Source organism: Aythya marila (assembly GCF_965140915.1).
Source record: "Aythya marila genome assembly, chromosome: 5".
NCBI classification, from domain to species: Eukaryota; Metazoa; Chordata; class Aves; order Anseriformes; family Anatidae; genus Aythya; species Aythya marila.
The window spans coordinates 24518695-24544978 of NC_139046.1; the positions used below are offsets into that span (position 1 = coordinate 24518695).

Genomic DNA, 26284 nt, shown 5'->3' on the forward strand with positions numbered 1-26284 from the left:
GACATCTTCTGTAAATCCATTGTTTCCAACATATTAAGACACTTATGTGCAAAGGTCAAATGAGATCACCACTTCTTTCAATTATATCCTCAAAATGGTTTCAAGCAGTATACGAATTGAGTATACCCTTTTTTTTCACATATCAACGTTCTTACTGAGAATGAAGTTAAAGGTGAATTACCATATGCTACCAAGGTTGATGTAGTGTGCATCCCTATCAACTCAACCTTTGCACATCTGTTTTATGTTACTTCTGTTGCATCTTTATGCTGCTGCGTGGTATGAGGATCACCCTGTGCTGTTTATTTCAGTGTTCTGACTTTACAGGAGTAAAATGTAGAGTGGGGTAAGATTGTGCCCATACTCTTAGTTGTGCAACCAGACCTACACATCAAGGTCTTTTTTTCTGTCATGTCCTGAAGCTAGGCTTTGCTCTTAGCATATTTTCACTTTTCCATTTTTTTAAAGGAATAGCATGAATATAAATTCTTGTTATAAAAGAAGGTTGAGATTTTGGCCTTTCATAAAATATTTCCTATAAGAAACCTGTGATGCTGCCAAATTGGGAATTATAGAGCAGTGTTTTAAAGAAGAGCATTGGCAAAGCAGAAAGGTGAGAGGCCTGCTGATATTACATAGCAACAGGAGTGTCATGAATAATGTCTGAAGAAGTAGACTGATTTTATTTACTTAATGATGTTTAGATCCTGTATGCTAGAGAAAAAAAAAAAAAAAAAAAAAACCTAGAGTGGAAAAAAAAAGCATAATTTGGATTTAGTTTTCAGTAATTTTCCTGGGACCTTGTTTTTCATGCCTGCAGAAACACAATCTTTATGCTGTTCATTGCAGAATTACAGCTGTGATTTATGTTTTTTTGTTAGATTAAATACCTCAACTTTATAAAAAAAAAATATTTGCAGTCAAGTGTATCTTAACATTTTTATCTGGATTTCCTTATTTTGTAAGTGTCTTTTTTTCATTTTATTGCTATAAAAATGAAACTGCATTAAGGAACTTTATAACTCTCACTGAGAGAATTCACTACTCCAGGGAGATTTGTTACCTTTAAAATATTTTTTGTTTAGAGTTAACATCAGCTATGTTTCCTTGTCCCGAGTACAAAATTGTGTTGAAATATGTTGCATGCTCTTGTTAGTAAGCTCTGCTCTGTGCTGTCCAGAGTCACCAAGGTAGCAAAAGAGACTGAAATATTCAGGTGTTTTGAGTCAACAGCACTCATGTGAGCATTATATCATAATTCTCACTCCTTTCTTACTAATGTTTTCAGAAAGTATTTATTAAAATATTAGTTATCAATTTTGCAATACTACTTCCTTGCAATATATTGTTTTAAAATATTCCTGTTAATTTTGTATTTTTGCCTAGAGCTGTCCAATGGCTGCTCCTCTATGTCTTCCTGGTCCTTCATCCTTTGGGGTTTTGTTTGTTTGTGTTTATAGAACTCTTTTTTTTTTTTTTTTTTTTTTTTCATAAAGCAATGCATTGTCTGCTGCTAATTACTCTTTTAAAACAAAGTAACTGTGCAAGGTCTCTTATGGTTACTGTAAAAAACAGTGAAATATAATTTAGTTCATGATTTGCTGACCTTTAAAATAGGTTCTCAGCTGACCACAGGAAGTATATCTGTGTATGCATGCAGTAGCAAATGTTAATTTTTTTTGTTCTTTGTCATTAAATTAAATATTTAATCAAAACAATCTTAAAATTTCTTTTATTTCAACATGTGTTGTGTACTTGGAATAATCTCAGCATAAAAAATACAAGTATATAAATTACATGTGTATTTCCTTATAAAAGGCTGGTTGGGAAGAGGGTGTTTAATTTATATTTAAGAGGGTGCTTGCTTTTCTAAAAGTATGTATTACTTCCTTGATAATCACTTACTCAATACATAAAAGCCAAAATACGGTATTATATTGGCATAACTAGGAGCAGAATTTCATCCCCATACCTTTGCAATTTTTTAAGACTTCTTAAAACATTATGCAAAATGTCTTTATCTGACACTAAACTTTGCTTTTTTTTGACATACAGTTGGACTAGGAGGAAACTGAATAATGCTGCACATTTTTAAAATGTAGCTCCAGTGCTGTTTTGGGATTGTAACATGCTTTTGTCTAATGCTTTCTCTACTGCAGAAATGGTGACGGGGTTATTTACGTTAATTCATTTGGCTTGTTGAAAAAAATATGCCCACACTCCTCTACTTAATGGGATTCTTCCCTCGTTGCAGTGCAAACGGCTAGAGCAGGAGCTTCATCATCTGAAAGAGCAGAACCAGACTTCAGCAAACAACACGAGACATCTGACTGCTGAAAACAATCAAGAACGTGCTCTGAAGGTAAATCTCCATTTCTTCTTGCAGGCAAATTAAGGTTGTAAGCCCCTGGTGCCAGCTTTCTGGGCTGCATATATCAGTTGTGTACATTTCAGCAGAAGTGAGCTATGGTGTTTGCCAACAACCCCTTCTTTAAACACAGATACAGCATCCTTCTGTTATGGTTTTATTTTATTTTGTGTAAGAAAAAAAAAAAAGGAAAGAAAAAAATAACATACTCAAAAATATTGGGCTGATAATTAACACTAGGTTCTTGGAGTCTGTCATTGCACTACATTTTATAATGTGAAGAAAACTACAACTATTTGCCTCACGGTACCTTTGCAAAACTAATATTTTAAAGCATGGCTATTTGATCTGCTCCCAGCAGTGTGTACTATATTAATAACATTGTTGACCTATACTACTAGTGACCACATAGTTGATACTACTATTTGCAAAAGGGTAGCTAGTTGGAATTGGGAGGAGGAATAATAAGTCTTGTCAATAAGAATAAAAATGAGCAGAGAGGCGGGAGAGGGTCAGAGAAAGGACAGTGTAAAGTGACAGGTTATTGCTGCTTTGAGAAAGGGAAATTGTAACGTCAGAGGAATTGATAGCTACATAACCAGCAGTCTCACTGCTAGCCAGAATAAGAGAAAATGCCAGGTAAGATGTGCAAGTATCATGCACGCTTATTCAACCACTATATTCTTAAAAATCTCTTTTATAGATAGTGGAGAGACAATGTAAAGGCAGAAGTTGCTTTGTTGATACTGTGTTGTCATTTTAAAACTGTTTGATGTAGGCAGTAAGATCCAAGCACATGTCATTTATACACAGATTTTCCTCGGCCGCCTTCTTCCTTTCTTTTTTTTTTTTTTTTTTTTTTTAATGTTGGGAACATTGTTATTCATGCAACAACTCAACCAATGCAAGATATAGGAATTAAAGTAAATCTGTGTGTCATTTGACATTTCTCAGTTAAAAAAAAAAAAAAAGGAAAAAAAAAGTATGATGAATAAACAGAGAGGCTGCATGACATAAAAATGCTATATGTTCTATGATCTTATTGCCATCAGAATCCATAGTGATTATTTCAAAATCAGGTGAGTAATATTGAAAGCAATCTATTCTCAGATGACGAGAAATAGAGATCATAAATATTCAGAGCTGTTTCTAACTGTAATAATAGCATTGTTTTGAATCCGGTATCACTAAAAGTTCATGCTTGTCAAGCATGCTACTTATAGTAAATAATATTGCTTTTCATTAATCACATGCTGACTTGTTTTTCCAGTGTCATTGAAAATGTTATGCCCAGACTCTTTCCTTCAGAAAATATAAATGCTTTATTGAGAATACACTTTTACATTTAATATTTTCTGACATAATGCTTACAGAATAATTGTATTTTCAGAGCAAGAAGTGACTTAATAGTTGAGAGTGTTACTAGGATTTCATCCTAAGCCTGATATTGCTCTCCTAGCACCTAATCTTTAAAGAATTTAATTTCTGGCTCTCACAGGCATTTTTTGATTTATTTTTTTTCTCAGAGTTAGAGGTTAATTGGTCGTAGTCTTTTAGAGATGAGAGTTGGGGAAGGAAAAAAAAAGGAATGCTTTTAAATTTCTGGTGAAGTTCTACTTTATTAATGTTGTACCTCTCTAAAGTTTGTCTCAGCTCATATTACTGTTGTCTACAGTGAGGGCAGGGCCATCTGAGTACTTTTTAAAAGGCTGCTTGGTTAAGTTGAATTCTTGACCTTGAAAACTAAAATGCCTATTATTGCCAGTATTTCATACAGGCAGCATTGATATCCAGCATATCAACACTCATCCTGACCTAAGCAGTTATTTAAACGAAAAGCTAATCATCCATTTTTAGTGCAGCTATAGCCTGGAAAATACAGACTGGCTGGTAGGGATGAAAGTCAGATCAGCGCTTCTTTAGCCGTGGGTTGGACCGGCACTCTGGGCCTGAATGGTGCTTGGTTCTGGTGCTGTTGGCAGCAGAGCTCCCCTCAGGAGCCTCCTGCCAGGTGGTGCAACACGGGCTCTGGACACACACCTCCCCTGGGGAATCCTGCTCTCCTCAGCTGCCTTGTCCTTCCTTCTGTACGTGCTCAGTAGCTGTCAGGGGTGCTACGCACAGGTTGTGTGTACAGACCTGAGCAGCCCTCTTGGCTGCTGCTGCCAGTCATCCTCTGGGTTGTCTGACCATTTTCAGAGAAATATAACAGGCTGTTTGTCTCTGTGGTGCAGGGTTAAACATCAGCACAATTATTTTCACCATGATGCAAACAGCTGACTGCTTTAGCTATCTCCACATGCAGGTGAGAAACTGGGCTATGTACTGTTAACTCAGATGGAAGCATTTACACTCCTGCAGGAGGAGTCCGGATACTCATTCTATGTCCCTCCAGGAAAAATTATATCCAGGAAAAAATATATTATATATATATATACACGTATATACGTGTGTATATATATATATATATATTTTTTTTTTTTTTACACTTAATAAAAAAGAAAAAATCACTTTTCCCTACTCTCTTAAATTAATAGATGTTATCTGACATAGTTTGGCAAAAGATGTATTTTGGTGATAGATGGCACATGAGGAACTTGATTTGCTTTAGGGAGCAATGGAAGTGCAAACATCAGATGTGGTATAAGAATACTTTTAGTCTTAACTTGATAAAAATACTGTAATAAGGATCGGCTACATTAAGGATGGCATAAAAGTTTATTATAAAAGGCGAGTTTCAGGACTCTGCACTGTCCTAAAATACTCAACAACAAAACCCTAAGTGTTACTATTTCTCTCTTAATTTTTAAAATCACCTCACAATTGTAAGTTGCTCAGAAGGAAAAAAAAAAAAAACACAAAACTGTAAGACCAGTATCCGCAAGAAACATATTTCTTTCAACGTATGTTAGAGTCTAACAGGTAAAACAAAATGAAAGCTTTCGACTTTATTTTTAGTTATATTACCTCATGGGGCTGTTTCTACCCTGTTTTGAGGCACCAGTAGCACATAGACTCCTGAGTGAAATAAAGCAGCGGAGAGACTGTTTTTACCTGCAGGAGAGGTGTGCTGGCAGTAAACTGGACAGATGTAGGATCTGGGAATAGCAAAACTGATGTAAACACTCTGCATACTTTCATTTTTACATACTTTTACATCCCATGTCACACAAATAAAACACATGACACTTAAGGTGTGGTGTATAGATCTATAAAGTACCAGTTCACCTTAGTGTTTGATGTAACATCTGTACATGTTTGGTAATACACCTCTGTTAGATGTATTAATATGATGTGGTTTAAGATTTGTGTATTTAATGTATTTATGGGATAGAACATTCCTTATAGTGATGTGGGCCATGCAGTCCAACAATGCCAAATCGGTACTCGTAATTTTTATAGTATCCTTATTAGTCATAGGGGTTTATATTAATTGCATGACAAGACTGATTTCAAATCTTCCCTCCAGGCAATGCCCACAACTGCACAGAGGTCATTCAGGGAAGTGTGTGGGCCCGTATTTCCATAGCTAAAGTAAAATAATCCTCTTCTTTGTGAAACCATTTTTTAAAAAAATCTCTTATTTCAGATTGAATTATAGCTAAATCTTTTAGCGATAATTGCTTCCTAAGGGCCTATACATTTGCACTCTTAGTACATTTTCATAAAATAAGATCTGCAGAGTACTTTGCACTTCTAATGTGTCAGAGTCTATACGTAAGATTATTCTTTAGTGCTTGGCCTTCATAATTAACATTGGTCTCTACTGATTCTGATAAGTATATTCCCACAATACGCTGAAATATCAGATTCAATTAAACATAGAACAGTTAAGGAATTGATATTTTTTCATTAGTATTCAAATATTGTTGTGGATCATTTGATTGTTGGCTTTATAGTGTGTATTTTTGAAATACAGAGCTCCAAGTAATATATTTTCATAAAGAAAAATAAATTTTTTGCCTGTGTCAGTCCTCTTTACTCTGTTGAAAAAGAGTAAGAAATAAGTCTTGTGGGACAAATAATGTGAAAATTCATAGAAAATGTTTAACTGGATTTGAACGAAAAATAGGGAGACATGAATTCTTTTTTTCACAGGCATGATTTCACAGAATCACAGTATTTTCTAGGTTGGAAGAGACCTCAAGATCATCGAGTCCAACCTCTGACCTAACGCTAACAGTCCCCACTAAACCATTTCCCTAAGCTCTACATCTAAACGTCTTTTGAAGACTTCCAGGGATGGTGACTCCACCACTTCCCTGGGCAGCCTGTTCCAGTGCCTAACAACCCTTTCAGTGAAGAAGTTCTTCCTAACATCTAACCTAAAACTCCCCTGGCTCAACTTAAGCCCATTCCCCCTCGTCCTGTCACCAGGCACGTGGGAGAACAGGCCAACCCCCACCTCGCTACAGCCTCCCTTGAGGTACCTATAGAGAGCGATAAGGTCGCCCCTGAGCCTCCTCTTCTCCAGGCTGAACAAGCCCAGCTCCCTCAGCCGCTCCTCGTAGGACTTGTTCTCCAGGCCCCTCACCAGCTTCGTCGCCCTTCTCTGAACCCGCTCAAGCATCTCCATGTCCTTCTTGTAGCGAGGGGCCCAAAACTGAACACAGTACTCGAGGTGCGGCCTCACCAGAGCTGAGTACAGGGGGACGATCACCTCCCTAGCCCTGCTGGTCACACTGTTCCTGATACAAGCCAGGATGCCGTTGGCCTTCTTGGCCACCTGAGCACACTGCTGGCTCATATTCAGCCGACTATCCACCATCACTCCCAGGTCCTTCTCTGCCTGGCAGCTCTCCAACCATTCCTCTCCCAGCCTGTAGCTCTGCTTGGGGTTATTGCGCCCCAGGTGCAGGACCCGGCACTTGGCCTTGTTGAACTTCATGCAGTTGACCTCAGCCCATCGGTGCAGCCTATCCAGATCCTCCTGCAGAGCTTTCCTACCCTCAAGCAGATCGACACACGCACCTAACTTGGTGTCATCTGCGAACTTACTGAGGGTGCACTCGATGCCCTCGTCCAGATCATCGATGAAGATATTAAAGAGGACCGGCCCCAGCACCGATAAAAAATATTTAATAAATATTAAAATAAAAAAAAATTATTTTGTAATTTTTAATCAGGAGGTACATTCTTTATAAAGCAGCTGTTAATCTGCTTTAAACACCAAAGAGACATAGTAATTTACTTTCAAGCCAAACTCTTAGAATGGAGGAGAGTCCGTTTCATGGTGATACAAAAATCAGGTGCCCTTTAGTGACTTAATGAGTTTACTCCAGCCAAATATGATGTCATTAGAATTTGTAAAGGTTATTTCTCTTCTTCAGAATTGTTAGGATGGTAATCTTTGGTTATGATTGTCCTTTTTTTTCTTTTAGAACTTTGTTTAATCATTTTTTTTAGTTTTCACTTTCTGTAGAATTCATCCTAAATGCTTCCATGGTTTTATTAATGATATCATAAATTTAGAGCAATGGGCAAGAAACTGGCCTGCAAGATCCATCAGAAATTCGTCTACAGTAGTGTCATAAAGCAATTATGGCTGTTATCACCTCCTTTCTGCTGACACATAAGAATTGTGTCAAGGGCAGGAAATCTATAGTACGTAGTGTTTTGTAGATAATCCAGTGAGGATGCCCATGAAAAAGCCACTCTGTAAGACTTAAATTAAGTACTTCCTGATTCCCTTCATAAATTGTGTTGATCTCTGGTTTGATTCCCAAGTTAATTGGAAACTGTTTTTCCATACCTGCTATGCTATGCCAACCACAAGAATAAATCCAGTCAACATGTCATTTATGAAGAGCATAATCCCAGAAAGATCTGATGTCTTGAGAGGTTAAAATACTTTTTAAAAATCTTGAACATGAAGTTTAGAATGTTTCTTAATGTTGAAACACGTGGAGTATCCATCCTATTTAGACATATAGTAGTGGTTATTGAATAAAGGGCTGCTTTCGGAAGATAGTAGTTGTGGCCTATGTCTAGTCATTCTAACAGTATTTTCATGTTTAGAGCTTCGGGGCTGAAGTTTCAGAGCTTCATTTTCCTGTGTTTAGAGCTGATTTATGTCTATAAAGCCTCTGATTTTTTTTCTGACAGAGCCACATGCTTTTGAAATATTTAGTAATCCAGAGAAACTTGCCTGAACCAGTGATAGGAGACTAGGAGATTCAAATCTCATCACTTCTATTCAATTGAGCATACAACTTTTTATATTTATTATAGTCATTAATTGCATCCTAGAAGAATGACAGAAAAGCCTTTCAGTATTTTAATAATCATTTTATATAAGGCAGCAGAGATTTTTTTGATTTATTGGAAACCTATGAACATGGCAAGCCCCAATCGCATCCAGAACACATCTCTGCTGACTTCAGCCATTTCATCTGTTATACCATTATTAACTGCAATACTGTTTGAGTAATAGAAAACAGTTCAGTTGCTGATTAACAATATTTTGCAGCTAACAGATGAATAGCTATGCTATCTAGTGGTGAAGTGGCTATTATACCTTTCTCTAATATGTAGTCTACAGTATAACTAGATATTACTCCCTGAAAAGTTTAAAACTTGCTGTTGAACTTCTTGTTGACATGGTGTTACTGTTTGTCAGTCATATGATAAAATTTCCCTTGCATTTTGCAGTAAACGCCTCTGGCCAATATGCACTTTCCCTCCATATCTAACAGAGAATATGAACCTCTGAAAGCTCAGTTTAAGAGCTTGTTCTCTGGAGTTAACCATAAGGCAATTATGCTTTCATTCAGGATGTCATATGTATAAATAATGCTTTTCATTCAGGATGTCACATGTATAGGATATCACACTATGTATAAAAGGGACTGCAACCCCATTTGCAAATGAATTTATAGGTGTGTTTGAAGACTGGGATGCCAGCTGCATCTTGGAAGTAGGAGAGGAGGAAAGGTAAATTGCAGATGTGCTGCTTAGTGGGACCAGATACACCCTGCCCTTGCATTTGCTTATGATCTGTTTCTATTTTATTGAAGTTACAGGAATGTTTCAAGAGCAATAGGAGTAGTTAAAAGGATTCTTGCAGGTTACCTCCAGCAAACAATACAACTAATCCTGAAAGGTTCTTCATGCTATTCTGTCAATAATTTATATGTGGATAAAATACTAGAGGATTTATCAAAACGAGATACATGTACAGTCTCTAACTTTGTACAAGAGCCTCCTAAGAAAGGTGATGCTTCTCTTCCTCTCTCAGGAGAGCTGTCCATTTCAGTTTATATACAAAATTATGTAATATGTTCATTGCACTCTCCAGTAGCTACCCAGAAGCAGTGTGTATGCTGCTTTTAAGTGCCTGGGGTTTGTGGGAGACAAATTTGCTGCCCTTCCAATAAAACTGTTATAAAGTATAAGAGATCACTATTCCATTTTTTGAGTGGAAGTTTGCTAAATTTGAATAGTCTTTGCTTTTAAGTACATAGTGGAGGTGGAAATAAAAGACCTAGTAAAACTTTGAACACGCTGCTGGCAATCTGGATAAGAATACACAAACATTTTTCTTCAGTTGGTTCTTCCTAGACACTCTAGCAGACAGAATAGGTGCAGTTGCAGTCTTAATTACCATTGAACAGAGCCTTTGCTTGTGCTGCACCCAAATCACTTACAGGTTGTCTTACAGGTTGTTACTGAGATTAGACCCAAGTCTGCTTAGCTCTTATCCATGCTAGAATGATTACTCACTTTATGGCTGGTATTTTGAAGCAGTACAGAACACCACAGAAGATCTTAGTATAAGCCGGTGCATCATGTTGTAAATGAACACTAAAATGAGGCCATGTACAAATCCAGCAAAAATAATTTTGCCCATGTTCCACTTGAACGTTAATTTTTTGCATTCCTTTCTGCTAAACTTACAGTGTCTCCAAAAAGTGGCAACTACATTCTTAATAAGTTATCTTCTTACCCAGTAATTGATGCTTTTGCACTGATAGATATTTGTATTCATTAACAAAAATATCTTTGTTTGTAGCAGTATACAAAAGTTACAATAATTCCCTAAATGTAGCATAAGCTAATAATACAATATTTTCCTCTGATGGAGAACGAGGGGAATAAATGATGAAATGCAACACTTGCCATTTACTGAAAGTCAAGTCATCCAGAATCCCTCTAGAAAAACAGTGTTCTAGAGTCTGATAAATCAGTTGTAAATGAAAGATTATCTCCCTAGTTTCAGGGGAATGAGGTTTGACATAAGATTTTACATGATTTTTCAGAGGGCAGGTAGTGATCTCTTTAAGTGGCCATATTTTTGCCAGGGCTGTAAATAGAAGGTGGTGGTGGTAGTAGTAGTAGTAGTTCTGTTCTTGGTTTACTAGGGGACAGAATTTTGAACCCAGTCAAGCCTTGGGTTGTTACTGAATTGAAGGAAACAAGCATATGTACCAGAGTTTGCTGCATCGGTTGCACTGGTTGTGCCACCTTTCTTTATCTGTAAGGCTGTCCTTTCACTGACAACATTGTCTCACAAGGCAACCCTGTGTGTATGTTGTTCTTTTCACAACAGTTGCTAAGGATTTCTTGGACTTTGTTCAAATGAAAGAAGACCAAGCAGTGTTGTTTCTTACTTACTGTGACTTTGAGTCAAAATTATTTCAAAGCAAAGTAATACATGGAGTAGAGTGAATGTTTATAGGCAAAACAATATTTGTCCAGAAAATTATTTTGAGAAGACTTGCTTCTGTCTAATTTAGTTATACTTTTCCAAAGTATTGTGTATCTGAAGTAATTTTGGAATGTTTCATATTACCTGTAAACACCAGCACAAGAATGGCACTGCTCGTGTCTTGACAGACTGAACAAAGAGCATCCTGGCAACAAGCGTTTGTTCACCTTACCTGATGAGTTTGTCTTCCTTCTCTCCTGTTAACAGATACTGAACATCTCTAACCAAAGCAGATATGTTTATTGAACTTTAATTCAGTTCTAAGCATTAAGAAACTCGCACTGTGTTTGCTGTGCACTTTCATCTGCTCACTAAAAATTCCTTGGAGGTCTGTTGCTTTTTATTTGACAGGCTTCGAATCTATCTTGGCATCACATTACACTTGATGATCTTAAACATCAACAAACTGTTTGTATACACTACAAACGTCTCTTTGGCATCGGGGATGATGTGGTCATTCAGATCTTTTGTCTGAATGTTTTATATTTTGTTTCCATTTCATATGCGGAAATTGTCTTCCCAGTGGGTCACTCAATATTGTTACTTCTGGTTATCAAAAGTATTATTTCTAATGAATAGTACCTACTGTGCTACTTACTGCAGGTACTTACTGTGCAATATTTTGTTTTCAGGTTATTTTAAATCTGGACTATCATTCTCCCGCTCATCTAGACTGCTTCCATGTCCTCACTTTTGCACTCTGTGCAAAGAATCACCTATTTCATGATAGTACACTTCTGTGACCATGACCTTTCTATTGACATGGCCCTCTCATCCATATTTTTCATTTAACCATTCTGTAATTGCACATCTTATATTAACTTCATATGTTACAAATACTATGCACTTTCAGGTACCTGCTTTTCCTTCTAAAAGGATAGATTTCACTTTGCATGGTTGATTCACTTGATCACTGTTTGCCTTCCTGGAATTTTTTTCTTGCCCAGTGGCACGGCCTCTTGGACTTACAGTACAGTAAGATCTGCAAAAGATTTACATTTTTTTCAAGTGTAAATCTTTTGCAGCATTTTTATATTGTTTTTCTAAGCTGCACCAATGTACCTCAAAATTGGAGTAATTTATGGATCTGAGGCAGGTTGCAGATATATGTATTCCAGAAATATATATCCTGAAATAAACAGACCTTCTGAAATTGTAAAAAAAAAAAAAAAAAAAAAAAAAAAAAAAAATCTATGCAAGCATCCTGTGGCCTTCTAGAAATCTGACTGCTATGTGTTATTTTGCTCCTTATCTCCTTAAAAATGACACCCATGCTTTAAAACCATGACAAGGAATTAATGAGTTCTAAATTACACTGAAATCCGTCAGTATAGTTGTATTTGGAATCACAGAATCTGCAAGCAAAACATACTGTAGAAACCACAATAGTGTTAGAAAAGCTGTTCATGTGAGAAAGTACATTCTTAAATAACAAAGACCCCATTAACTGTAATGATAAGCTTCATTGGTATCAATGGCATTGTTACCTGCTCCAGCCTTGGTTCATTTTTCTTTCATTCTCCCTAATAATATATTAGTAGTAGTAGTAGTAGTACTTTGAACATCTGAGCTAGTGTCATGTTATAGAATCATAGAATATCCGGAGTTGGGAAGGACTGACAAGGATCATAGAATCATAGAATGGCTTGGGTTGGAAGGGACATTGAAGATCATCTAATTCCAACTGCACTGCCATGAGCAGACATGGCATCCACTAGATTAGGTTGCTCAGGGCCCCATCCAGCCTAGCCTTGAACACCTCCAGGGATGGGGCAACCACAACTTCTGTGGACTTCTATGTTCCAATGCCTCACCACCCTCTGAGTGAAGAATTTCCTCCTAACATCTAATCTCCCCTCTTTTAGTTTAAAACCATTCCACCCTGTCCTATTATCTGTTCACAAAATTAGTTGCTCTCCATCTTTTTTTATAAGCCCTCCTTAAGTATTGAAAGGTCACAATAAGGTCTCCCCAGAGCCTTCTCTTCTTCAGACTGAACAGCCCCAGCTCACCCAGCCTTTCTTCACAGGAGAGGCACTCCAGCCCTCTCATCGTCTTTGTGCTCTTCCCCCAGGCCTGCTTTATCAGATCAACATCCTTCTTTTGCTGGGGCCCCAGTCTTGGATGTAGCACTCCAAGTGGGGCCTCACAAGGGCAGAGCAGAGGGGGACAGTCCCCTCCCTTAACCTGCAGGCCACTCCTCTGGTGATGTAGCCCAGGATGCAGTTGGCCTTCTGGGCTGCAAGCACATACTGCTAGCTCGTGTCAAGCTTTTCATCCACCAAAACTCCCAAGTCCTTCTCTGCAGGGCTGCTCTCAATGAGTTCTTCTCCCAGTCTGTACTCATGTCTGGGATTGCCCCAACCCAGGTGGGGTTGACCTTGCACTTGGCCTTGCTGAACCTCATTAGGTTCACCTGGGTCTACTTTTCTAGCTTGTCCAGGTCCCTTTGGATGTCATCCCTTCCTTCTGTTGTGTCAACTGCACTACTTCACGTGGTGTCATCTGCAAACTTGCTGAGGGTACACTCAATCACTTTGATCATCAGCATCGATAAGGATATTAAACAGTATTGATTATCAAGTCCAACTCCTGGCTCCACACAGACCACTCAAAAATCAAACTATGGATCTGAGTGTTGTCCAAATGCTTCTTGAACTCCAGCAGGCTCAATACCTTGACCCTGGGGAGCCTGTTCCAGTGCCCAAGCGCAAGCGTGTTCTTGGTGAAGAACCTTTTTAAATCATCAAGCCTGAACTTCCTCCATCACAGCTTCAAGCCATTCCCTTGGGTTCTCTTGCTAGTCTCCAGAGAGAAGAGATCAGCACCTGCCCCTCCACTCTCCCTCGTGAGGAAGCTGCAGGCTGCCATGAGGCCTCCTCTCAGTCCGCTCTAAGCTGAGCAAACCAAATGACTTCAACTGCTCTTCATATGTCTTCATATGTCTTTCATTTGCCACTATAAATAATGTAAAATTATAATTCGATACTATAAATCATATTTCCAAGCATAGAATAGAATAGAATCATTCAGTTTGAAAGGATCTTCAAAGATCAAGTCTGACTGCCTCACTACTTCAGGGCTAACCGAAAGTTAAAGTGTGTTATTGAAGGGAGTTATCCAAATGCCTCTCGAACACTGACAGGCAAGGGGCATCAACCACCTCTCTCGAAAGCCTCTTCCAGTGTTTGATAACCCTAATGGTAAAGAAATTTTTCCTCGTGTCCAGTCTGAACCTCCCCTGATGCAATTTTGTGCTACAAATGCATTGTATCCAATCTCTCAATTTAGATGTGATATTCTAAATCTGAAACCATTTTGTATGTAAACCAGTAACTGTTTTCTGCAATGTTTAAAGAAGCCTTTAGTATTAGTTTCTGTTAATAATATAATCCCTAATCTTCAGTGGATTTTGCTCGTGGTTCTATAAGTAACCACCCACTGTGGCTTTACAGCGTGAAAGAATAAAATAAATGTTCCCAACATCACATCTTAAGACTTACATTGGCATAGTTTTCAAAGATGTATCCACATAGTACTCTAATAAAGCAAAGCAAGTACCAAAAATATTTAGCCAATGTTAACTTTTTCCTTTCTCACAGAGGCTGAGTAATAAATGATGCTGGAGACAAGATAACAGATTAAACAAAAGAAGAGGAGGAGTGATATTGTATTACTTTTTATTTTACAAATTTTTTTATACATATGAAATCGTACTAATGCATGTATAAAGTGTGATAAACCTTAATTTAAAGCCATTTTTTCTGTGTCTTACTGTATACCCTTTTTTTTATATGCTGCACAAGAAAATGATCCTCTTGTGTTTGAGCAGCAACTGTAAACAAAATCATGAGCCTGAGTGCATGATGACATGTTAGTTATTTGTCCTACAATAAAATGTATAAAATGTAGTAACCTAAGCTCTTGTGCAAAAGGCAAGCTACAGGGTCATTAAATAGCAAAGGTCTTGCTCTGACCCATCCATGACCTCCTTATCTAAAATGTCTCTCAGAATTGATAGAATCCACTTTAGATCTTGGGTAAAGGAAACCAGGGATGGGATAAAAGATCAATATAAGTATTTCAGAATCATATGTACGTACTAAGGGTAATCTTTGGTCTTTGTATGTTTAAGTTTATCCAAGTTTCTGTTCAGAGCTGGAGAATCCCATGCTAGCAAGTGATTATATAAAGTACTGCTTGGAGTAGAAGGGGGACAGATTAAGGATAATACTGAAACATTAGGTCTTATTATGGTCTTAAGGCTGTAGACTAACCTCAATTCAGAAGCCCCAAGATACTATTTGTTTGCTCCTATTTGTCTGTCTGTCTGTTGTAACCTGAAAATCTTTACTAGTCTGTTCCCAGGTGAGAAACTTCTTTAGGTTTTACAATGAGATGAAGTCAAAAGAAAAAGTGCAGTAATGTGCATAGGCATCATGTGCTTGGAGGAGTCAGGGCTTGATTTGCTTCTCCTTTTTAACTGCCATCTGTTTATTTGGTCTGGTGCAAAAGCACATTTACAATAATTCCCTATGATTTTAAATGACTATTATTCCCCATAAATAAAAGCAAAATCCTGATTTGCCTTCTAAGTGTGTGGCCGTGCAGAGGTATAAAGGAAAAGTGGACTCTTCTGTTCACAATTTTACACTGCACAGATGTGTTGTGTGTTGTGTTGTGAGATGTGTTGTGTGTTGTAGATTTGTATTTCTATCCTGGCATTATAGAGGTCTTTATAAAAAATGCTTGAAAAGCAGAAAGAACGAATGGCGGCATTTTATTTATTTTAACCTTTTTATTTTTCTTCTCTGAAAGTTTGCTTTATGAGGTAAAATGTTCTTCATCTCTTTTCTGGCAGATCACAGCTTTTCTGATGAGATACACTGGCAGCAGAGCTTTGGCTTTTCTGTAGGAATAAGCTTTAGAGTACTAAGTTACACATTAGGAGTTAAGTTGTAGATTTGGTAGTAATTCTTAGTTTCCAGGTCTTAACCATATTTAAAAAAAAAAAACACCTTTGCAGGCTTACTGGTGTTATACCTATTCTGGAGGTAATATATCTTTACTGATTAACACATTAATACAAGCAGAGATAGAATTTTGGCATATGAAGTACTTAACCGTGTTTTACGTGTATATGGTTTGTAAGATGTCAGAAGTGTAAAATGAGGTTCACATCAGCGGAGGCATATCAATGCATTAGGATTTCAATTCAACATATTTTATATGAATCTTCATATTTAGAAACACTGCATGCATAGCTGGCTCCATCAAGTAGCTGAATCAAAATTGCTCGATACAAAGGGGAAAAAAAAAGTTGTTCACTGGAAACATTCAAAGAAGGTCTGATTTCTCCTATAAAATGTGTTTTCAATTAAAACCTCAATTTTTTATGCCTCCAGAATTCAGCCAGCTGTGTTCTTATTTCCAAAATTCAGCTTTCATTACTGGTAAGGTAAATGTATTTTACAAAGAAAAAGCAATAAAAATGTGAAATTAGAAGACAGATGCCTTAAAACTTTGGCTAACAAGTTGAAGTAACAATGTTATTGTTTAAATAAGTACACATCACATTTCCTAAACACGGTATTGATGTGAACTGGTGATTGTGTTAAGCTGCTAAACAGCCAAATTTGCAATTAAAAATTAAACTCAAAGACTCAAATGTCATTTTATACTTAGATTAGTACATAAAGAAACCTACTGGGACTTTATTTTCTGAACTGTGTTTGTTGATACTGTTCTTTCCATCTCCAAAATTGGTTCTCTGCTCAAGAACAGAGGTCATCTTTCCCAGTTTTACTAAGTATGTTCAGATTCTGTTCAGTTTCATAAATTTGCCATTTCCTTGTGGATCACAATGAAGACGATTATTTCAATGCTTGCTTGTATTTGATTATTAAAGAAATAACTGTGACGCTGGAGGGGTTATTAAGGTGTTGTGATTTGCACACAGAGTTCTGTCTTTACAATTACATTGGCCACCCATTCTGAAAAATTTTGAGAACTTATTTTGAATACATCAATACAATTTAAATTATTATTTACACTGCAAGCATCATTTGGACCAGGCTTTCAAATAGTGAAGGTAGTCTTGTAGATTAAGCCCTGATTCAGTGTACATACATAGCAGTGATTGTTCCAGAGAGCAGTCCTCCTGACACTAACAGTTACTATTATAAGATCTAAATTTTGAGAAGAAAGGAGCCCTTTCTTACTTTGATCTAAGCTTGTGAGTTCCACATGCACTTGAATTTTAATGGAGCTGGGTCTCAAATATACAAAGTCTCAAAGGTGGTGCCACACACGTTTAGGCTGTTATAACAGAACTCAGAGATAGTGGAAACTATTGAAATTTGTTTTCATAAACTAGGTATCTTACAAGATACAAGAAGATCTGGTAAGCATACATTTATGCTTCACTAGTTCTTTCAGAAAAGCTCAGACCAGAACACATTCTAATAGGAAAAATCTTTGATGCCCACATTAAAAGACTCTATTGTGCTTTCTCAGTTTTAAAAAAATAAATAATAATCATATTCCTTCAAACTCTTTCCATCCAAAATCTCATTATGGACACTTTTACTTTAACCATACTTCTTAACTGAGTTCTTTGGGGAAAAAAAAAAAAAAAAAGAATCACAGAATACCTCATTGCCACGGTACTATAATCCTTTACCCCATCTCTCCATCTCTTAAAAGGATGGAACTATTTAATGCAGGTTTTTATTTTAAAAAATTGAACTGTGCTTGCCTCCACTGTTCAACAACTGCAGGTAGTTTGAATCCACTACTTGGTGTCAAGTAGCTCTATTTTGAAGAGACATTTCAAAGTTTTTCTTTGGAAAAGGAGCATGTAGGCTAGAGGGGAGTGCACCAAATACTTTTTTTCTTTTTTTGTAATTAGACTTTTTTTTAGACTTTTAATTATTAATTATATGCTAATAATTAAGAATATGAAATGAATTAGTTCCGTTCATTATCTGCTTCTATTTCTTACAGCTGAGGTGTAATTGTCTTAGATGTTAGAAGAGAGAGAGACTCAGGGTAGAGTGACTGAAATCTCGGAAATGCTTGGATAGCTACTTCCGTTTGTAGTTGCTGTACGGCAGTAACAACAGAAACACTCATTTTCCAAACTAGATAAAATAAAATCTGTTTATCTAGCCTATTAAACCTGGGTGCCAACTTTCAAACAGATGCAGTTTTAAGCTCTGTAGTTGCTAAATCCTGAAACATTTGGTGTATAAACAAAAAGCTAACATCAAATACAGCATTGCTGCAAGAAATAGTAATGGTGTATATATGCTACATTCACACAAAATAGGGAGATGATTGCTTTTTTTGTATGTTGCTTAGGGTTTTTTCTTATGTTAGAGTATTAAAACAGATATTAAATTTTATCATTAATGCAATGCGTGGTCTCTCTTCAAATCCCCTTAATTACAGATTGACTCCAAGGATTACACAGCATGGATTTTAATTTTAACTGCAACAAAAGGAAAAGCTGCTTAAAAATTATTCTTGCTGAGTGACTTCTTGGACCACAAAACAATTTTTTACATCTTTTGACAAGTGTTGTCAATTTTTTTAAAACATTAGAACAGAGTTAAGTGCACCGTCAAACTCCAATCGTATTGTGTCTACTTCCCAAATAAAATGTTTTATTAACTTTGTCCTCACGAAGGAATGTCTGCTTCTCATATTCTTGTTTTTTCAGTTATCCTTTTGGAGAAAAAGGCTCGTAGTCTTGCTGAGATGTGTTTATGTTTGAAGAGAATGACATCAGACTTCATATTTCGTTTCTTTAGTAATTTGAAAAAAATTTCCAAGCAAAGTTGACGTTGTAGCAGCAGCAGCGTATTTCACACCCTTGCGTTGTTCCCACTCTAACCTCTGTCTTTAGGGCTTAAGAGCTCCACTCTGAAAACTTCATTCCAGCCTGAAAGTTAAAATAGCATGTCTCAGTCCAGAAACAACATTTTCACAAATTGGGGCCTAATCCAGTAAGCCTCACTCAGGAAGCTACTTCTGTGAGTACATATTATTCATAAGAGTAAAACTTGCAGGATTAGGGCCCCGTTTTGTAATCTGAGGGGTTTTTCTCCCCATTTCTCAATGATGAAATCAGCTTCTCATTTTGTTTGTTTCATTTATGAATGCTCATTTTTTACGGTTAAAGTTCTGTAGTACTTTTTTACAGTTTTACTGTACTTCTCATGCCAGGTCTTCAAGACACATGAGAAAAAAAAAAAAATAGTAGTTGCTCTCCAGAGCTGCATCAAGTAATAGTAAGTGTCCAATGCTGAGTGTCTACAACTTCTCTTGAAGTTAGGTGCAGCTGAAAGTGCCCCTTGTCTTTCAGAATGTGAATGTGAGTTTCTTGCTTCAACAATCAGCCCCTTTTGTGACTGAGTATTAACTTTTTATACAAAAGGCTGGAAGGATGAGAAATTAGTTTTTGGCCAGGAGGTCACTGTAGTGCTGAGGAATAAATCTGTTATTGCTGTTTAATGGTATTTAGTAGTTTGATTAAGTTCCCCTAACTCCCATTTATTAGCCTAAAACATACTTTCTGAGCTTTCCCAAACCTGCAGGTGAATAACACCATTTTTGCTGCGTTATTGTGTGGAGTGAAATTTTTGTTCTTTAAACGGGTTAGTTCAAAAAGCATTTCTTCCCTCTGTTTTCACCTGCCTCTGAATTGTTGCTATCAAAATGCTTAATGGCTTTCTCTGTTAGCGTATTAATGCACTTTTTTTAATGGACCAAATTAAACTATTGGTTTGTATTACAGTCAAGAACAATTCCTTTCTATTTTAACAGAAAAGTATTTCTAATGCAAACCCATAAACACTCTAATTTACACACAATGTTGTTGTCTAATTTCTCCATTATGTGCAATAGTCTTAATAGTATATGATTTTTGAGTCATGTGTGCTTAATGCAAAGGCCAGAAGTAGCAACAAATGAGGCTAAATTGTGAATACACTTGCTTTTTATGGCTTTTGCTGCAATGTTTGCATGCGTAGGTTAAGAAGTGTGCACATGTGTGCAATTTAATAATTTGTTAGGTGATTCACGGTACTGTGAGTAACATTGGCTGATGACAGAAACTTAATGCATTACATTTGTTACAGTTGTGTTCTGTTGGCTAGATGCAGCAAAGTTTTGCATGTATTATTTGTTAGACTTGTAATAACGTATACAAAATAGTGTGTAATTTGGACATAAAATGGCCTACAGGGAATAACAGTGACTGGTTTTTAATGTATAATTTAAATTTGCAAGTCATCTTTTGAGGACTATTCTGTGAGGTTGTGAATGTTTTTGAGAGCCCTGGGAAGTTAACAGGATGAGGATGCTCAGGGCCATTCAGACAGGTCCTCTGATAAATAATACTGTCTCTTTACCACACACTTTTGGAAAAAGAAAAATCCTGCTTATGTCCTAAAATAAATAAATAAATGTATGCCTGAGCTCTGTCTATCTTATGAAGTAGTTCATGTTTGTTTAAGTTAGAGTACAGGACACGCAGACAGTCTGGTGTCTGGTTTTTGAAGCGGGGGTGTGTAAGCATCTATGTCAAAAAGAAAATCGTTCAGGAATCTGGAGGCTGAGACTGACAAGAAAAATCATCCTTTGCAATAAGCAAGGCCTGATTTTGACATATAGTATTGCTGAAAAGAACATATGTCTGCAGCACATTCACTGTTGATAGAGGTTTTGAGGCTCGCACCATTTTCCATATAAACTGTCATTCTTATTTTCTTGATCTAGATTTTAATATATAGATTATGAACCCGTTCTGCTTTTTGAGGCAAGGTGTGTTGCTGGGGCTGTAGTTTCAGTCCAAATGTCACCATCTCTGGTTAGTGCACCAGCCTTCTAAAATTATATTGGGACTGGCTGTAGCTGGAGCTGTTTCATTTTTGTCACCTGATCATTATTTTCTCTTTTTTTTCTTTTTTTCTTTTTTTCTTTTTTTTTTTTTTTTTCACATTGATTGCATAAGTGAAGACTAACAACATAATTTCTGGGAATTAGGTCAGCTTTTGCTTTCCATAGTTTTTCTCTAGTCAGTACTTCAGGGCTGCTGAACAGGATGCACTGTTTCCTGGAATAGCTAATTTACAAGCAAGTGCTTTTTCAGTTCTGTACGTATTCTTGCACAATAATTGAAAATCAAGGTTCATTCTTGTAGTTTGGGGGACTCGGGGTTTTGTTTTGTTTTTATTTTTCCTCTTATCCACTGGGTTAAATCTCTTCTTTAATTATTGCAAAATCCCCCAGCTGTCTTTAGTTGAACCTGAATCATGAAAATGAGGAGTCTGAATTACATTCAAGGAAGAAAGGGTTCAACTTGTAGCATGGTGCTTGCAGGTATGTCAGTGGGCACTGAAAATAAAATAATTAGAAATAGAATGGCTCTTTTTCATGCAACTGATTTGTAGTTGGCTACATCTGAAAAGGAATGAAAAAATGATCTTTTTGCTTGCAATTTCCCAGACAATACTATGAGCTCCAAGTTATTTTGAGGTGGTGAAAGGTGAAACATTTGACATGTTCTTTTGGGGCACTACTTTAAAAAAAGAGAGGGCGGGAAAGAGGCGTTGCCACATCAGAGTTAAGGGTGTTTGTGGTTGTCCGTGACAGCGGCTCCAGTTTTAAAACACCTGTGTTTACTTTCCAGCTTTTCTCAATCGGCCTGAAAGTGGCCTAAGAATGGCACAGACAGACCTGCACTGTGGCTGTGTTGCCTTTGCAACACACGTACACACAAAAAGAAAGAAAAAAAGACAGAGATAAATCTCTTGTTATGCAGCTAATCATTAACAGCATTTTTGTGCCTAGCTGAACTTTTCTAAATTTTCTAGTCTATCAGATTGTGTGTATATATTTTTTTTTTCATATCTCTTAAGCTATTTTTTTAATCTTGCTGGTCATTCTTTTCCTAGCAAAAATAGAATTAACTTAGTGGGATTTATTATTACTAGTAGTAGTAGTGGTAAAAATAATACCAGAAATTTGTAATTTTGTTGCAAAGTGATATTGCATTCCAGTATTTAGACATATATGTTCCAGTGTGCCAATTAAATATATATATATATATATATATATACACACATTATGTATATATATATAACACTATCTCTGCCACCTTCCCTGAAACTTATCTTACAACTTTTTTCTGAGTAGAATTTTGCTGGACAGAACCCTAGTATTTGATGTATATTAACTTTTTGTAATGTCTTAGCTTGCATTTTCTCCTGCAAATGCCCTTGTCTAGCCAAGGGTTATACAGTTAAGTTTAAAAAAAAAAAAAAAAAAAAAAAAAAAAAAAAACCTGCTTTCTCTAGTATTTTTTTTTTTTTTAACTGATTTTTCATCTCTTCTACCTTTCTACTTCAAATGACATTGCTGATTGTAGAAATATGTCTGCCTCGTAAATACAATGTTGTGGGCTTTCGGTGGAACACTTAACATAGCTCATTTTTTTGTTTTTCCTGTGGTGCAAAGAAAGAAAGCAGTGCTGATAGAGGAATGATTCCTCCCTTGGACTGATTTCTTCTTGAAACTGTCTATCAAGCTTATAATTTTAAGGTCACCATATTGTGGTGAACAACATGAAAACCTTTAACCAAGTCACCTAACCTAACCAGAGTACTGGTTAATACTGTTGATCTAACACGTTGATCTAACACGTTGATGTTGATCTCATCAGAGCATAGTGGAAACAGACTAGCTCCCTCCAGATTGGGCACTCTGGATAAACAGAAATTGTCCTAGAATGATGATCTCTCCCTTTGTGCTGTGCAGCAGAACTTCCACCTCTGCTTTCCCAAGCAATATGAAAGGCAGGGTGGTAGCAGTGCTATTTCATATCAGTAAAGGAGGCAAGCCAGTACCTTGAATCAGAACTGGGAGGAACAAGAGATCTAAAGAGTTCACAGAGCTGATTTCAGTGGGGCTTTGAAGAAAATTAAATGGTATGTCTGAAAGTTGGGGAAGCTGCCACGTTTATTGAATTACCAGGTGTGGATCTGTTTTAAAAGCAAGCTGGGTAAGGACAATATATGAAAGGGAAAGAAAATGTTTTGTGAATGTAACTGCCTTGTTCTGAAGACAAAACTGAGATCTTGGTAAGAGAGAGGTAAATAGGGAGCTAATACTCAAAATGTTTCTAAGTGTTTTGGATACCAACCTCTCATGAGTTTTAATGGTAGTTAGGTATCTAATCCACTTAATTTTTTTGTATCACACTAAGTAACTGTCTACAGTTGCCTCAGCACCTCTAAAAATCTGATAGTTGTTCACTTTTTGACCTCTTAAAATTACTCCCTGCTCCCTGTAAAAGCTAATGGTTAATTAAGAGCAAAATTAAAGACTGCAATTTCAGAGTCAAAACTTGAGTGACCTTGAAAATGGAATTGCCTCTATGAAATACATTTATTCAGTTTGTGCTTCATCTTGCTACTTTGATTTATTCTGTGAAACAGCACTGAGGAAGAAGTTATATAAAACTGATGTCAAAACAGGATCAACCTATGGCTTGTTGATTTAGTCATGTAATAACCATGTGTGTGACTCTATACTTCACTGTGTGGAGTCTCAGGCTGATTTAGATTTACATGTGCATTTCAGATTTCTATGATATACAGCTGAGGAATGCAATCATGAGTGAATTTTTCTATTATTCTACCTTATTCCTTTTTTTATGTTTTTCACTAACTTCCTTTTTTATTCAGTCACCTGAATTGTTAATGCCCTGGGGAGAATTCACTTTTTCCTATTGCTTCAGGAACTGTCACAAAATTCTGACAGAAGAATTTCTTAACCTTCTACTCAGTCTGCTTCTCAGTCAGGAAATGGTCCTACCTAGAGCAAGGCCATCCTGGATTTAGAAAAGTCAAAACCGATTTATTGTTTCCTCCTACAGTCTTAAGGTGGATTCTGTCTGGTAAGTCACTCTAGTTGTTCACTCAGGGATTTATAGCATTAAAATAGCTGTGAAATACCACAGAGCCTTTACAGATTCATTGCAGATATAAGACAGAATCTGCTATCTAAGAAAAGGCATAATTATGTGGGCAATAGACCAATTGTCATCTTTGGGGATGTATACATAAAGGGATACAGTTTTTCATGTGGGTGCTGTGAACAGCCACACGTTGCTCCTCTCTGATCTAGACTGTGTGACAGTGTTATTGTGTTGCAAAGTCCAGCACATGATACCTAGCATCTCACCTGGAAATACTGCTTCACCTAGACTCTTGAGAAGAGTCTGGGCATTTGTAGCAAATCTGCAAAGTGATTTCTTGGGGTCTGTCCTAAATTTACCATACTTCACGCTTTTCCTGTTCCTGTGCTGGGATCACACCAATACTGAAAGAACACTTCTGTCTGAAAGAAATAAGGCCAAGCAGGGACAAATACAGGTGAAATCTAGAAGTGGCAGTAAATGCAGGGTTTGTTTGTTTGTTTTCCTACTCAACAGCACATCCTTTGCTTGCTTGTTGTGTTATGCTTAAATTTATTTTGGAATTTGCTTCAGGGCTCAAATCAAGCAATTTCATCCAAAAGTCTGATGGCATTCTTGAATTGTCTAGAGCTGGTTTTGTAAAACCAGCAAGTATTCCATGCAGAAGCTCTGTCACTATAATTAATGACTGTGGTTTCTGTCTCAGGGAATAATTTGGGAAGAGGTTGTTTGTTGCATAAATATTCCCTCCTAGCAGGACACTATCCACAGCACCTCCTCTAAAATTATTTTTTATCAAAACCATTTGTGTGACCCAATACAGCTTTAATTTGGTAGAGGCTTTGATACCACTGATCTTGGATATCTTGCTATAACTGAAATGTCATGAAATATCATGAATATTCAGTTCAGTCAAGACATGTGTCAAGATTGCTGTAAACATTTTCCTTTACTCACTGTTCCCTCCTGGACCAGGGGTAAGGAAACATCTTAAAGGAAAGATACAGGTTTGTCAGCCTTGGCACTGCCTCTTGCTGTCTTTCCAGGGGATATCATATCCTCAGAAGAATGCACAAGTGCCAAGAAGTATATCAGAACCTTTGTGTATCTGGTTCTACATCGACTACATGTCCATGTTTCATCATGTCTTGTTTCACCTGTTATCTTATTCAAGATGCAGTCTGAGGGAAACCAAATGGTTTATTTGTTTCTAAAATATGTTAATATCTGAGATTTGCAAAGTTCTTCATTCTTGTTTGTAAACATCACATAGTGGATTTGGTTTTCTATGTGCAATGCTTGATTTGGGAAAGTTATGTTCTTAACCACCTGATACATCAAACACTGCCTCTGATCTACTCAAGGAGGTAGCCACCTGCAAAGTTTTTACTGCTATATATACACTTTATTTCTAGAAGCTTTGAGTCTTCCACTCACTGTAAAAAATAAAAAATAAAAAAATAAATTCTTCATTACTCACTTTTCAGAGAGCAAAATGAGATAGAGTTACACATATGCTCTAGTTATTCTCTGTGTTTACAGCAGTTGTGCATACAGTGCATGAGAAACAACTGTTTAAAAATGTCCTAGTTTGCAAATGTGAGGCTCATCTTCATCTTCTTGATGACCTTTCATTATTCTGTTCTTTTTATGTGTATCAATGTGACTGGAAGCCATCTGTGGTCTTTAGATCACAGCCTCTTCTGGATAGAAATAATTTCTCAAGAGAACACTACATGAGAATGCATTACCTTAATTTTTAATATAGTGGGGAAAAAAAAAAAAAAAGAGGATTTTAAATGAAGCAAGTAGTTATTTACCTTTGTTTCAAGGTAAAAGAGGCATATATGATTATGCAGTCTTAGTTTTCCAATTCTGATTTTTAGCAGCTTTCAACAGCTACTGACAGAAGAATAATGGTTGGGTCCCTAAGAGGGTTCTCTCTCCTCTTCCATTCCCAGTTTTCATGGAACTCAACATGCCACTCTAGGTAGATGTGGGAAGAACTTTATCAGTAGTCATTACTGTTTAACAGGAGAAAGCTGTGCACAATATATAACTACTACATAAAGAAACAAAAAGTTAAGTTGGGTTTTGAAGAGTGATCTGGAGGTGTTGTAGTAGGAAGCTATATATAGGTAGAATCCAAGAATTTTATGAGGATATTGGAGGACATGAGGATATTATTACAATGAAAGGTGGTACAAGGAAAGTGTAAGATACT

General features: G+C 36.8%; 1 protein-coding gene across 7 annotated transcripts in view; it reads left to right on the plus strand.

Moving 5' to 3' along the window:
* The window catches only part of MIPOL1 (mirror-image polydactyly 1), a 195920-nt gene that overhangs the window by 94957 nt on the left and 74679 nt on the right, over positions 1 to 26284 (plus strand). For all 7 annotated transcript variants that reach the window (XM_082761244.1, XM_082761249.1, XM_082761248.1 and 4 more), the window contains one exon: positions 2255 to 2362. In XM_082761244.1, the coding sequence (XP_082617370.1) occupies positions 2255 to 2362 (108 nt within the window). The remainder of the gene's footprint in view (positions 1 to 2254; positions 2363 to 26284) is intronic.